The sequence below is a fragment of the Echiichthys vipera genome (genome assembly GCF_963691815.1).
Source record: "Echiichthys vipera genome assembly, chromosome: 11".
NCBI classification, from domain to species: Eukaryota; Metazoa; Chordata; class Actinopteri; order Perciformes; family Trachinidae; genus Echiichthys; species Echiichthys vipera.
The window spans coordinates 3,711,117-3,726,171 of NC_139836.1; the positions used below are offsets into that span (position 1 = coordinate 3,711,117).

A 15,055-nucleotide genomic window follows, 5' to 3' on the forward strand; every position below is an offset into this window, starting at 1 on the left:
ACAGGGAGCAGAGTGTGTATGTGTAAGCTTGTATTTTTATCTTTGTGAGGACCTGGTTTAGGACTTGTGAGCTCTCGTCTGCACTTGTGAGATCATTTCTGCACTCGTGAGGACTCGTCTGAACTCGTGAGGACTTGTCGTCTGCACTCGTGAGAACTCGTCGTCTGCACCTGTGAGGACTCGTCTGCACCTGTGAGGATTCGTCTGCACCTGTGAGGACTCGTCTGCACCTGTGAGGACTCGTCTGCACCTGTGAGGACTCGTCTGCACCTGTGAGGACTCGTCTGCACCTGTGAGGACTCGTCTGCACCTGTGAGGACTCGTCTGCACCTGTGAGGACTCGTCTGCACCTGTGAGGACTCGTCTGCAACTGTGAGGACTCGTCTGCACTGTAAGGAGATGTTGGCTAGTCCTCAGGGTGGGTGTGTGTGTGTGTGTACCTGACAGTGTGATGCTGTGGACGATGGGGGTGATCAGAGCCTCCCAGCAGGTCCGACCCAGAGCTTCAGCCGCCTCGGCGTCTGGCAGGAAACGATCTGCGAACATCTGCTCGTGTCTCAGGGCGCTGTTCAGTCTGAAAGAGCCACAGCAGCAGGATCAACGCTTCTATTCCAGTATATATTAATATTTCAGCGCTCTCATCGGAGCATTAACAGGACCGTGGCAGTATTTACTTGTTGAAGAGCTGCAGCAGCTGCGTCTTGTCCTCCATCACCTCCTGACACCAGGTGTGGGCCTTGGTGCTGTAGAACAGGTAAGTCCGACAGCACAGCTGCTCCTTAAACACGGGCCAGAACGTCGGCTTCGGGCCCAGAACCTCGAAGCCGTGGACCCGGGTGTCGATACCTCCCTGTCAGAGAGAAGAGGAGTCAGTCAGCGGATAGAGAGGTGGAGTCAGAGGAGGAACACAGTGGAGCTCAGAGTCTCACCTGCTGACACCTCTTGACCCTGATCTGGATGATGGACCAGAACCTGTTGACGTTCTCCAGGAGAACCACCCGACTCGCCGACGGAATCACGTTCACCTGGAAAGGTTGTTTGAAAACACACATCGACACATCACAGGTGAGTCCACGAGTCTGTTAATGTGCAATTCCATCGGGTCAAAATGTGGCTGCTCGCTAAGTTTCAGGCCACGGCCTCTCAAAAGTCCGTTCACTCGCCGTGTTTCCATTACAAACAAAGGCCCGGAGGGATTTAAGAGACTCCGTAGGTGACGTATAAGTCTGAAGGGGTTTCGAACGGCGCTGATCAGCTGATCAGTGACACAGTGGCGCTCAGTTCTTCCTCAAAGTGAGAAATAGTTGCAGTTTGATTTAAGGCGGACCGCCGTCGGTAACGTATGTTTAAGTGACATGAAAGGAAACACCTTAAAAAATTCCAGGCGCTGTAAAAGTGTGTGTTGGCTTGTGTGTGTGTGTGTGTGTGTGTGTGTGTGTGTGTGAGTGAATGGGAGCGAGAGAGCGTGTAGCAAAGGACCGTAGGTCAGAATCCAACCCGGCCGCTGCAGCACTAATTTTAACAAGCCTTTGCAAAGATGCGCGTGCACAGATCATTTTGTGCGCTGCGTTCTTTTACAACACTGGATAAAAGCGTCTACTCTACCTCGCCATGTTGTTGTGGCGTCTGCACTACCGCACGCCACGCAACCAGGCTTCTCTCAGGGGGAGAAAAAAGGCCCTGCTCCCCACGGGGTAAATAAACCGACGCTGGAGCGACTCGCATGCAAAAAAAGGGGGCGTTTCCGCAGAGATAGACCCGCCTCGTTCCGGGTATCCGACCCTGATGCAAACGCAGCTTCCGTGAGGTAAAGACGTCAGAGACTCACTGTGTTCAGTTCGGTGTTGATGTTGGTCGGGTCGTCTCCTCCCAGAACCAGAACCCGGGCCGGCATGTAGCTGGAGTCCTCGCTGGCCACCAGGACGGCCAGTTGTCTGAACACAACAGAGGCGCATTTTTAACCTTTGACAAGTTTTATGTGTATTTAAATATTCTGCATAATTAAGTATTTACGTTTTGGAAGATTTATTGTTGTTGTGCATGTGATTTAAAGCCTACGTGTGCTTTGGGAGGATAATAAAAGTAGTTATTATTATTATTATTAGTAAGTAACAATAAAGCCCAACTCTGCTCATGAATCTTATATATTTATTTTATCTACTTATTTTTACAATATTCTACCTGTTTATGTGGTTTTACTAATTTATTCAATATTATTAGTATTTTAATAACTTTATTTTTTATTTTAAAAGGTTTTTTAATTCACTTTTACTAATTAGTTTTATGTTGTTTTTTTTAAATTTTGAATTTTTATTTATTTATTTTCTCACGGTTTTATTGTTTTATTGATCCATGTTTTTTTAATTCCTTATTATTATTCAGTCTTTGTTTATTTCTGTTGTTTTTTTGTATTTTTAATTTGTTGGTTTTTTTTAAATTCACTTTTACTTATTTATGTTATTTTTTAATTTAATTTAGAATTTTAATTTAGGTATTTTTTAACCTGCTTTGTACTTTTATTGATATTTTGTTATTTTTATTTTACTTTTAATCAGTGAATATTTTACCTAGTTTACACAGTTTTATTTATTTGAATGTTTTCACATTCCTTTTAATACAACCATGTTGGGACAGTGTTTCTCACCTTTCAGTTTTATTGTTGTGTGATTATATTATTATTATTATTATTCAGTCCGTGTTTAGTTCTTATTTGATTTATGTATTTATAAGTATGTATGTTTATTGTTTTATTGTCCCGTGGTTTAATTCCTTCCTATTATTCGCTCTGTGTTTGCTTAGTTCTTATTTGACGTGACACCGTCAGGAACAGCGTCCGCAGCACGGGGATGCCGATGCTGCTGATGCTGCGGATACGTCTCCTGTACCTGATGACGACTCCTTTGTGCATGTAGATGTTGATGAAGTGCGAGCCGGTGCAGCCGTTGGACTCCCAGTAGGTTTTGGGGTTCTTGTCGGTGAGTTTGTTCGCACGATGATGATTGGACGAAACCTCCACCTTCTCCCAGCACTTGTCCTCCTTCAGCTCCACACTGGAGCCTGAACGCAGCACCGGTCACACCAGTTACAGCACATTTTCCTTTTTAAACGTTTAAAATCACTGCATTTACAAAAATAAACCATGACATAAACACAACCTTGGCAGAGATTCCTCAGGAACACGTCAAAGAAGGGGATGTTGATCGGTTGGTGGCTGCGCCGATGCTCCTCAATCTGACCCAACACCATCTGACAGGAAACAGGAAGTGCACCTGGTGAGGCGCTACACGACGAACGGAATGAACAACAACGGGTCTCAGCGCCCTGTGTGTGTGTGTGTGTGTGTGTGTGTGTCGTCCTACCTGGATACACCCGGCGAGGACGCTGGTGGTCATCTTCTTGTAGAGGCTGGCGTACTTCTCACAGTCGGTGACGAGGTCCCGCAGCTCGGTGACCAGCAGCAGGTTGGTGCCGTGTTTGTCCAGCGCCTTCGCCAGAGCCTCTTTGGTGCCCAGGCGACACATCACCACCGCGTAGTCTTTGTTCAGAGACGCCAGCCGGTACAGGAAGCGGATTATCTGCTGGACCACCTAAAAACAACCAATCGCAGGAGGTTAACGTGCATGGCAGGAAGGGTCGCAAAGGGCGGGAAACTTTCCACGGGGCAGTTAAGCCGGGGAATTTGGGAAATATTCCAAATTGGAAACATTCCACGGGAATTATGGGAGTTAACTGGGAATTAGGGGAGATTTAAACGAACTGGATCAAATCCAAACATAAATATTAACATTTTGTTTTGATGTCGAATACAATTAAAAAACATTGAAACAGTTTTATTTGTAAGTAGAACTTTATCAAGTATCGATTATTTAATTTAACATCAAAAACTTGAATGTTGAGTTAAATATTACTCCTCTCCCGACCACAACTCTTCAAACATCAGGTAGAAATCATCCGTGACTGAGAGGCTCATTTTTAACCTTTGTCAAGTTTTGTATGTGTTAAGATATTCTAGAAGTAAAGTATTTACGTTTTTAAAGATGTATTATTGTTGTTGTGCATGTGATTTAAAGCTTTGGGAGGATAATAAAAGGAGTTATTACGCTAGAGGAACAGCACAGATATTCTTTTTTTGCAAAAGATTACGCTAAAACATATTTTCCCCAACGACATTTAAAATCCCTGATGAGGGCAAACTTTCCATTTGGTAAATTCCTGTTTTCCCATTAAAATCCCATTTATTCCCATAAATTCCTATTTATTCCCAATAAATTCCCATTTATTCCCTTTAATTCCCATAATTTCCCGTATATTCCCATAAATTCCTGTTTATTCCCATAAATTCCCGTTTATTCCCATAAATTCCTGTTAATTCCTGTTTATTCCCATAAATTCCTGTTTATTCCCATAAATTCCCTTTAATATTCCCATAAATTCCCTTTAATATTCCCATAAATTCCTGTTAATTCCCATAAATTCCCTTTAATTCCCATCGAATGTTTCCAACTTTGAAACGTCCCTAACGTTGCCGACCTCTCTGTCGTTGACGAACACGGCCATGGAGGACAGGCAGGGCTCGATGCTCTCGTGCCACGGCCTCACGTCCTCCTGGTAGCTGTCCAGGAACTTGTTCAGGATCCTGCAGGAAACAAGCAGCCAATCAGACGAGCTCAGACAGCAGCAGCAGCAGCATCACAGGGGTCAAAGGTCACAGGTCACAGGTCGGGTCGGTACCTGAGGGTGGAGAGCAGCACGTCCCGGTCGGCTCGGTGCCGCTCCATCACACGAACCAGATCGAGCATCGTGTCGCGGTGCGTCGCCTGCACAGACGAGAAGACAGAACTGTGAGCCACAATAAATAAGAATAAGAACATTATCAATGAGTTGATGGGTGTTTCGAGCGCGCGTACCTGGCTGCGCTCCTCCTCGGGCCGCGGGTTGTCGTCACACACCAGCTGCTCCAGAGTCTGGATCACCTCTTTGGTGGCGCCCAGCTCCATCAGACTCACCACCAACGTCTGGACCTCCGTGTCCTTAAAGTCCAGCTGCTCATGGCCCTCTGAGACGGAGAGACACACGGAGATTTTATACCACGGTGCTTCACAGCGTACCCCCCCAACCACCGCAAGAGTCCGCGGATCATTTTCTTGCACAATACGTTGACATTTAAAGGGTTTTCCGCGGATGAAGTCGTTGTTTCTGCAGTAACGGAACTTAACTGGCGAAATTCTATCAACTCAGTTTAACCTACAAATGTAAACGATGGTGTAATGGTTTAAAGGTGTTGAACTAAAGTCTAGCTTCTTCTCTTTGTAACCAAATATTGTTTTAAACGTCCTGATTTATCTTTGTGTGAACCAGAGTGGTCAAAAAGACGCTAACACCGGTGAACTAGCCGTGTGCTAACCCTTTATATCTCCTCGCCGTAAACACTGGAGCTGCTGGTCGTTCACATTAACATCGATGCTGTCAAACATCCAGGACCAAACCTCAGTCCTTCACAATAAAAGCCCATGTTTTAACAGCTCCAAAATAAACCGTAAAGTCGTCTTAATTTCCATTTTTAATGTAAACCACCACCTGAGCCGCTCAGGCTGAGCGTCGCCCAACGTTCTTACTGCTTTCTCTCATCAACGTCACTTTCATTTACTAATCTGACACGGAAATGCTAATGTACAAATATGAAACTTCACTTGTAGATTCTTAGAAGTGTGTACATTTATTCTACTTGCACTTCGGTGGTGATCGCCCGGTAAAAGCAACACGAAAAGGCAAGAAAGTGCAGCAGACCGTATACGTCCGGACAGGGCTAATACCAGCAAACGGCGTCCGACTGGTGACACAGTTACGTTCCCACAGTTGTTCTCAGCTGATATCAGAGGCCTGTTGGTGTCGTTAACTCATTTCTTGTCTTTGTTTTTGACGCTTTAATAACATAAAGACGCCGCTGACTGAGCGTTTACCTTTGCTCTCCAGCTTGTGCACCACGGAGATGTGGTTGAGGGCGATGATGGCGAGCATGCTCTCGGCTTTGGACAGACTCAGGCATTTCTTGAGGACGGCGGTGACGTCGGCGGCCACCAGCTGCTCCGCCAGGTTCTTGTGTTTGGAGATGAGCATGATGACGACCAGCAGGCCGTTACGCACCGACAGCATGCAGCTGCACGAGAGGACCGGTAATCAATAACAGGCGGCGGGTGATCAGAGGAGAGTCAAACCTGAACCTGCGGCCGGCGTTTTTACCCTTTCGTCTGCAGCATGAGGTCGATGGCGGCAGGCACGGCTCCCAGCAGGCCCTTGGAGCCCTCGGGCGTGGCCGAGCCGATGCTGGCGAAGATCTCCAACATCATCTGAGCGCCGGATTCGGAGAGCGGGAGGATGCTGCCGACGACGTGGTGTTCTGGTTTACCGGCTCCGGTGATGACCTTCAGAGTCTGACAGGAAGTCAAACAACAACACAGTTATACACAGTTATAGTGATTTCTCTAAAACAACTGCACACATTAGGACGAAATGAGCTTTAAACTATAATTCCAGCGCAAAATCATCCCAGGGTCTTTTTCGGCACTTAACATTCATCAAACAAACCATCGAGACAGTATGAACAACATGACATGTATGACCTATTAACGGAGAAATCCAGGAGAGTGGCTAACAGCTGGACGTGGCTAACAGTGATTAGCTCGGGGCAGCATGGTGAAGGCATTCAAAGGTCTTTTTTAACCACTAATACTGCTGAAAATAACAGCAAACCTCTGCAGCAGCATGAGAAGAGTCCCTACACACAAAGCAGCAACAGCGTAGTTAGTGAAGCCAGAGTTTATTAAAAGAGTGTTTTAAAGACTTACCTGCTGGCCCCTGTACCAGCTCCTCTCATAGTAAAGTCCATTCAAGTGGATTAAAGTCAATTCCAAAGGAAGGAGCCCATTGGTGCTTTGTTTTGTGTGTAGGGACTCTTCTCATGCTGCTGCAGAGGTTTGCTGTTATTTTCAGCAGCATTAGTGGTTAAAAAAGACCTTTGAATGCGTTCACTGTACTGCCCCGAGCTAATCACTGTTAGCCACGTCCGGCTGTTAGCCACTCTCCTGGATTTCTCCGTTAATAGTTTATACACTAAAAAACTGTCTTGATGGTTTATTTGAAGTTTGTAAGAGCTGAATAAAAGACCATTGGATGATTTTACGCTTGAATTACACTTTAAGCAGATTAAGTAGAGGGGCGTCTCTCACCGAGAGCGCCAGCTGCTGGACGTGAGTGACGGCGGAGAACTCCTGCATGCAGGACAGGACGGCTTTGACTCCGCCCTCTGTGGCGAAGGAAACCCTCCACTCGTACTTCATCATGAGGAGGCGAGTGAGTCTCAGCGTGCTGGTGACCAGGTCTTTAGAGGACGAGCTCAGCAGCTCCACCAGCAGCTTCAGGACTTTGTCCCTGACGCAGGAAAAACAGACACGACAGGATTAAACATCTGAACCGTGGACGATCGCTTTCTTACAGATACTCAACAGAAAGTCCAGAAACTGTCGCTCTCGCTCTCAATAACAATAAATCATCTGGAGCAGCCGGCATCAACACTGTGAACATTGTTCTCCAATTACTGTGGACGCTGTGACGAACACAAAGAGTGGATTTAAAATAAGAAGAAGATTTACTTTATTAATCCTGCAAGGGGAAAATTCATTTTTTCACTCTTACTATACAGGTTACACACACACACACGCACGCACACACACACACACGCACACACACGCACGCACACACACACACACACACGCACACACATGCACAAACAGGACCTATATACATGCAGTTAACGGAGAGACGTCAGAGCGAGGGGGCGGCCAAATCTTTCCTTGTTTTAATAAAATCTGTTTTACTTTTTCCTCCTCGTGGCCGTTTCACACGGAGTCACGGGAGATAAAAAATAATTAACCTGTAATAAAGAAAATGAATTATTAAAATATACTATATAAAAAAAACTAAAATAATAATAGATGTGGACGTATAAAAACCACTAAATAACAAAGTATAAAAGAATAATCATAAGTATGTTCGTTCATTTCTGTGCATATTTATATTGAATAATTACAAATGATTCTATTATTTTTAAGTTTTCTAAATTAATCTATTTTTTATCCATTTATTTCCTTTTTTGGTTTTCTGCATTTGCTTTTATTTTGTCATTTCTCGAAATATTTCTACATTAATGTTCTTGTTCAATGCGGCTCACAGCTCACAGAACCAGTTCCCTGAACGCACCGCCGGCTCTGTGTATTTCCTGGAGCACAGATAAGGCCCGTGCGTGTGTGCGTGCGTGCATGTTTGTGATGGTTTCTCACCGTATGGTCTGCGTGGAGTCGCTCCTCATGGAGTTCTTCTCCTGGGCGCCCTTCTCCTCCAGCAGCCTGGTGAGGAAGAGGACGGCGGCCAGCTGCTGGGCCTGGTCCGAGCCCGGCGACCCCTTCTTCAGGATGTCCACCACCTCCCCCAACTTCTCCAACACCGTCTTCTTCCCCTGGACCCGCGGGTTGTTGAACACTGCAGAGACCACAGCGTTACCATAACAACACAGACATATTTCCTGATGTTCACGGCTGAACCTGAATTTGAACAGAAACTTAATTTTTTTTATTATTTCTGTTCAGTAAAGTCGACTCTGGGAGTATGGAGGACAGAACCTCCAAAATAAACACAATCAACTTATAACTTACTAATTAATATGCCAATAAATGTGACAAAAAATCTTATAAAAATACATGTACCGTATTTTCCGCCCTATAAGTTGCACCTAAACACCTTAAAATGTCTCAAAAGCCGTCAGTGCGCCTTATAACCCGGTGCTCCTTATATATGGACCAATATTGAGCCACAACAGGTCTCCAACTACGGTGAGCAGCCGCCGACTCTATTTTCCCCCGTAGAAGAAGTAACGCGCGGTGCATGTTGAGATATACGACTGCGTGAAGCGTGCCGTTTCATTTCCATGTGTGTGTTTGTGTAAAGAGCCCAAAATGGCTCCTGTTAAGAGACACGCTTACGACGCAGAGTTTACACTCAAGGCCATTAGTCACGCAGGAGAACACGGGAATAGAGCAGCAGCCAGAGAGTTGAACATGAACCAATCAATGGTGCTGAAGTGGAGGAAGCAACAAGACGACCTCCCCTGACTGTTTTGTTGACGTTCCCTTTAGCGCAGCTCCATCTAATGGATGCAGAACGTGACCCCAGCCTCGACTGTAGCGTCTGTTCTATGCTCCTTATAATGCGGAGCGCCTTATATATGAAAAAAGTTTCAAAATAAGACGTTCATTGAAGGTGCACCTTATAGTGCGGAAAATACGGTATGCATTAATTCAGTGTCAAAATGTGACATAAATTGAAATTGACATTAACGTTTAAAAATGTTCTTTTGCTAGAATAAGGTGGGCTTTTGGTGACGGTTGGTGACGTTTTTGACATTCAGTGTGACGTCACTTCCTCCAGGTTACAGAGGGTTAAAGATTCTGGAACAACAAAAGGTCCTGGTTTTTAATTACTCTTCAGTTTTTGAACTGGTTGCTACGGCGCCCCCCTCAGGACAGCCGTCCCCCCACCTTTCATCTTGTCCTCCAGGTCGTCGGGGTATTTGCTCTCGTCCTCCAAAGGCAGCTCGTCCTCTGTCTCCGGGCTGCCGCCGTCCGAATCTGCAGGAAGTTCCTTCTTTGCTTTCTTTGAGACGGAGCCCATCGCTGAGGAAGAGGAGGTTGAAGATGAAGAGTTCTGTCCCCCTCCTCCTCCTCCTCCACCTCCTCCCTGGCTGGACGAACCCACAGAGCTTCCAGCTGGAAAACAAAAACACAGACAGGTCTTATAGAAACGGAGATGCTTCACTGCAACCCTGAACTTGTCCAGACATTTACCCGCAGGAGCTGTGAGGATGCAGACTTTGCCCTCCCAGTGTAACGTACAGCTGGACCCGAATATTCAGACATTCCTTTGTTGGGTAGGTGTTCGATTTTCATTTTCGGATAGCCGTTTTTAATTTAAAAAAAAAAAAATCTGATTATGTTTTTGCGTGTGTGCTTTATTCTTAACTGGAGAAACGGCGAGATTCAGGAGCCTCTGTCAGTAAGGACTGACCCCAAAATGGTCAGATAAATTCAAGTACCGGCGGGAGAATTATGAACGGGCTACGTGACTACGGTGTGAATCGCGTCATGTTCTGCCTCCTTCCCGCTCTCACCCCTCGCCTAAACCAAACGCAGTGTTTCCAGTGAGTGAGAACGCCTGTTGTGTGCTCATCTCATCTCATCTCATCTTCATCCGCTTATCCGGGGTCGGCTCGTGGGGGCAGAAGCTCCAGCAGGGGACACCAAACTTCCCTTTCCCGGGCCACATTAACCAGCTCTAACTGGGGGATCCTGAGGCGTTCCCAGGCCAGTGTGGAGATCTAATCTCTCCACCTGGTCCTGGGTCTTCCCCGAGGCCTCCTCCCAGCTGGACGTGTCTGGAACACCTCCCTAGGGAGGCGCCCAGGGTTCATCCTTACCAGATGATCCTGAACCACCTCAACTGGCTCCTTTCAACGCAAAGGAGCAGCGGCTCTACTCCGAGTTCCTCACGGATGCTGAACTTCTCCCCCTCTCTCTAAGGGAGACTCCAGCCCCCCTCCTGAGGAAACACATTTCGGCCGCTTGAACCCGCGACCTCGTTCTTTCGGCCATGACTGTTGTGTGCCGCACAAGAGAAACTTCGAAAGACGTCTGGGAGTTCATATGACAAAGGCGGCCTTTGCGTCCTCGCTGTTTGATAAACAGAGATGTCTCTTTGTGTCCTCACCCAGCAGCTCTTCGTCCTCCAGAGTTCCTCCTCCTCCTCCTCCTCCTCCTCCTCTCCTCAGGTAGTGTTTGGAGAAGGTGTGAGAGAACAGCAGGTCACTCAGACACGACGACGGCAGATTCTGCTTCAGGTAGTGGATCAGCTTCTTGGCCACGTCTCCGGGGACGGACAGACCGATCAGAGACGCGTCGTCCAGCTCCGCCTCCTGCAGGACAGACAGACAGACAAAAGTTTTTACTGTGAATTTTAACCTGAATTATGTTTTTCCATGTTCTCCTGACAAATACTTTGGACTGGAACGAGCCTCAGTTTTCCCAGCATGCTCTCTGGTGTGTGTGTTTCTCACCTGGTCCTCGAGGCTCTGCAGGAGGACGCTGTTGACCTCCTGCTGCTGTTTGAGCTCCAGTTTCTTGATGAAGAAGAGGATCTCCCACCACTCGGCCCGACTCAAGGCCTGCGGCTCCCTCTGCAGACCCTCCGACAGGTACGGCAGAGAGTAGAGACCCCCGGGGGGCTTCGAGAAGAACGTCTGACTCACTGAAGGAGCAGAAGAAGGAAAAAAGAAACAGTAGTTAAAGATTATTTTTCGAGCCTTTATTATAAAAGGACAGACAGGAAATGGGGTGAGAGAGAGGGGGGGAGATGCAGCAAAGGGCCGCAGGTCGGAGTCGAACCCGCAGCTTCTACCTCGAGAACCTTCGGCCTCTTTACATGAGGCGTCCGCTCTAACCACTCTGCGGTGAGGACCTGCGTCTCACGGATTTCACAGATTTTCCATTCGCTCATCACGACGGTCCATATTTTGCCATCTCTGGTTTCTGTGATCAGCTGTTTCCTGCTTTTAAAACTCCCAGCTGTGGGTCGCACAACAGTCCACGTCATCGACACCTTCACCCAAGTCACGCCTGTGCCGCCGAGCCGCATCAACTCTATTTACATCGTACCAGTATGGGTAACTGTCTGAATGTGCAGACCAGGCCGCAAAAAAGGGCGGACACATTACCGTCTTGCTGTCCGGCGTGAAAACACCTACGGAGAACTTACCAGCAGAGAGTTTGAGCGTCTCCGTCAGCGTGGAAGCCTTCTCCTGCGTATCCTTCTCAGCCTGACTGCTGCTGCCGCTGCCCAGTATCTCCACCATGTGCCAGTGGACCCAATACGTCCTGGACAGGGAGTTCCAAAACACCTGAACACACACACAGACACACGCAATCAGGGTCTGTTACTACACGATCCAAACTGCTGCCATGCTCAAGTCTAAAGCCCAGTTCAGACCAAAGATTCGCAACGAGTTGAAACTACTACTTGCAGTGTTCGGGACTGCAGTGTTCTGAAACGTGGCCGTTCAGACCAATGCGACGAGGCGAGACTTTTCAGGCCTGTTTTAGTAGCTGGATATAATTTGTAGCAGTATAAAATATAAACGAGGACGGAGACAGTGAGATACTTTCTACCGCTGCATTTCTATAGAGATGAAACAGAGAAAATAGCGTTTTATTTCCCTGATTCACTGCTTTGTTCTGGATGACTGTGTCACTCACTCACTCACTCACTCACTCACTCACTCACTCACTCACTCACTCACTCACTCACTCACTCACTCACTCACTCACTCACTCACTCACTCACTCACTCACTCACTCACTCACTCACTCACTCACTCACTCACTCACTCACTCACTCACTCACTCACTCACTCACTCACTCACTCACTCACTCACTCACTCACTCACTCACTCACTCACTCACTCACTCACTCACTCACTCACTCACTCACTCACTCACTCACTCACTCACTCACTCACTCACTCACTCACTCACTCACTCACTCACTCACTCACTCACTCACTCACTCACTCACTCACTCACTCACTCACTCACTCACTCACTCACTCACTCACTCACTCACTCACTCACTCACTCACTCACTCACTCACTCACTCACTCACTCACTCACTCACTCACTCACTCACTCACTCACTCACTCACTCACTCACTCACTCACTCACTCACTCACTCACTCACTCACTCACTCACTCACTCACTCACTCACTCACTCACTCACTCACTCACTCACTCACTCACTCACTCACTCACTCACTCACTCACTCACTCACTCACTCACTCACTCACTCACTCACTCACTCACTCACTCACTCACTCACTCACTCACTCACTCACTCACTCACTCACTCACTCACTCACTCACTCACTCACTCACTCACTCACTCACTCACTCACTCACTCACTCACTCACTCACTCACTCACTCACTCACTCACTCACTCACTCACTCACTCACTCACTCACTCACTCACTCACTCACTCACTCACTCACTCACTCGTTCGAAAAACAGTTGCGTTGCGAATCTTTGGTCTGAACTGGGCTTAAGTGATAAATTAAAAAAGGTGATTATGGTCGACTTCAACTGACGAAAAACAACCAGGAGAGACGTTCTGCAGAGAGTGAGTTTTTATAACTCTGAGACCTGACATGTCTCATCTGATTAATGACGTCAATGCTGAAATAATATTATTAACACGTCCTTATTTACTTTTTCTAAAATTCTTAAATTCACATTCATATCAGTGTTAGCCCCTATAGGGCTGGTACAGTAAGTCCCGCCCCTGTAGTACAGCTTCCAGTGGACCCCATGGTGTTAGGCAGGGCTGCCCAATCCAGCTCCTGGAGAGCCACTGTCCTGCATGTTTTAGGTTCCTCTCACACACTTGAGTCTAACGATTTTCAAACCTGTTACGAGCTTCAGCTGCTTGATAACGAGCACATCATTAGATTAGTGTGTAGCAGATCTAATGTTTACATGTGTTGCGTCTTATTGTGTCACCAAACCGCTTAAACCAGTTTGTACCAATGCTGCGTTTTCTCACCTGAACGGGTGGCGAGCCGTCGTTGCTGTAGCGAAACTCTCCTTCGTCGCCGGCGCTCACCTCCTCGTAGTCCTCCAGCATGCGGGCCATCATGCCACTCTTCAGGTTGTCCTGGACGTACTCCACGTAGGCGGAGCGGCTGGCGAAGTCTGAGCGGGTTTTGTATCCGTTTCCTGTCTTCTTCTTCGGTGGCGTGGCTGCTGCGGCGGCGGTGGCGGCAACGACAGGAGCAGATATAGCAGAGGTGGTGGTGAGCACGACGGGGGAGGCGCAGAAACGAGGCTGGAAGATGGACCTGAGGACGGGGCGGGACGTCTCCTCCCCCACTTCATCCACACAGGTCCCGTCTCCCCCCGGGCGGTGGGCGGAGCCGTCGGGATGCTGGCGGTTCCGGTCCCAGCCCATCACGCGGACCAGCTCTGAGATAAGGTTGGCCATGGCCATGGTGAAGTCGAACTCTCGCTGGACGCGGAGGTGCTCAGCCTGGTGGGCGGTGCTGGAGGAGGAGGAGGCGGGGGAGGGGCTGGCGTCCTGCCTGTCAGAGTTAGACTCGGCCCCCGCCGTGTTGAGTTTGTCCATCAGTGACGTCACGCACAGGTAACGCTTCACCAGGGAGAACAGCAGCTTCCCAGGAATCTGAGCACAGACAGCAACAACACAATCAACACTAATACTCACTTCATTTGTTTGGCACCTTAAAACTGGAGCTTTTATATCGTAGTCTTAACGATCAAAAAGCTTTAAAAAAACTAATCTAAAGTTTGCCAACAAAACAGTAAAATACAATAAAACTGGCAGAATTATCGGGTCGCACTGCAGGGGCCGTATTCACAAGACTATTTATCTTATTATCAAGTTCTTAGTGCGCACTCCCACTGTGCCTCCGTCCCGTGCCCCGTGCTTTAGGGTCCTTGTCCCCCCCTCCAGGCCCGTTTGTACTCACACTACCTGGGCCTCGGAGAATGCTTCTTGCTGCCTATACGTCATCACGCCGTAACACGTCACACGCATTGATGACGTCATGGCGATGCGTGGCTTTGTTTCCAGATCTTTCCGTAGACCTCGGAGTTTTTGTGCGTCTTGTCGACTGTTTTTGAATCTTTTCATCGACCAAATCTGCAGTAAACACTCCACCTCCACATCACACTCATCGACCAAATCTGCAGTAAACACTCCACCTCCACATCACACCAACGTGAACCTTTCACCGCCATTGTTTTAAATGTCCGCGCATGGTCCCTCCTTCTTCACACTGGTCAAAGGAACTAGACTTTAGGCGTGAAACGTCCTGGGGCACGGTACGGGTGGACAGTGAGAGCGCGCCCTTAGTTCAGAGTCATTTCTTCAAACCT

The 15,055-nt window shown here is 47.6% G+C and overlaps 1 protein-coding gene across 3 annotated transcripts in view; it reads right to left on the reverse strand.

Annotated features, from left to right (window-relative positions):
- The window catches only part of cul9 (cullin 9), a gene marked incomplete at its 5' end in the record, with an annotated part of 45,970 nt that overhangs the window by 20,141 nt on the left and 10,774 nt on the right, over positions 1 to 15,055 (reverse strand). For all 3 annotated transcript variants that reach the window (XM_083923081.1, XM_083923080.1, XM_083923079.1), the window contains 19 exons: positions 441 to 574; positions 675 to 850; positions 930 to 1,025; positions 1,829 to 1,934; positions 2,886 to 3,057; positions 3,156 to 3,246; positions 3,360 to 3,587; positions 4,531 to 4,636; positions 4,732 to 4,817; positions 4,908 to 5,056; positions 5,961 to 6,157; positions 6,241 to 6,431; positions 7,227 to 7,428; positions 8,337 to 8,535; positions 9,591 to 9,818; positions 10,816 to 11,020; positions 11,162 to 11,352; positions 11,860 to 12,001; positions 13,704 to 14,339. In XM_083923081.1, coding sequence (XP_083779207.1) covers positions 441 to 574; positions 675 to 850; positions 930 to 1,025; positions 1,829 to 1,934; positions 2,886 to 3,057; positions 3,156 to 3,246; positions 3,360 to 3,587; positions 4,531 to 4,636; positions 4,732 to 4,817; positions 4,908 to 5,056; positions 5,961 to 6,157; positions 6,241 to 6,431; positions 7,227 to 7,428; positions 8,337 to 8,535; positions 9,591 to 9,818; positions 10,816 to 11,020; positions 11,162 to 11,352; positions 11,860 to 12,001; positions 13,704 to 14,339 — 3,535 coding nt within the window. The remainder of the gene's footprint in view (positions 1 to 440; positions 575 to 674; positions 851 to 929; positions 1,026 to 1,828; positions 1,935 to 2,885; positions 3,058 to 3,155; positions 3,247 to 3,359; positions 3,588 to 4,530; positions 4,637 to 4,731; positions 4,818 to 4,907; positions 5,057 to 5,960; positions 6,158 to 6,240; positions 6,432 to 7,226; positions 7,429 to 8,336; positions 8,536 to 9,590; positions 9,819 to 10,815; positions 11,021 to 11,161; positions 11,353 to 11,859; positions 12,002 to 13,703; positions 14,340 to 15,055) is intronic.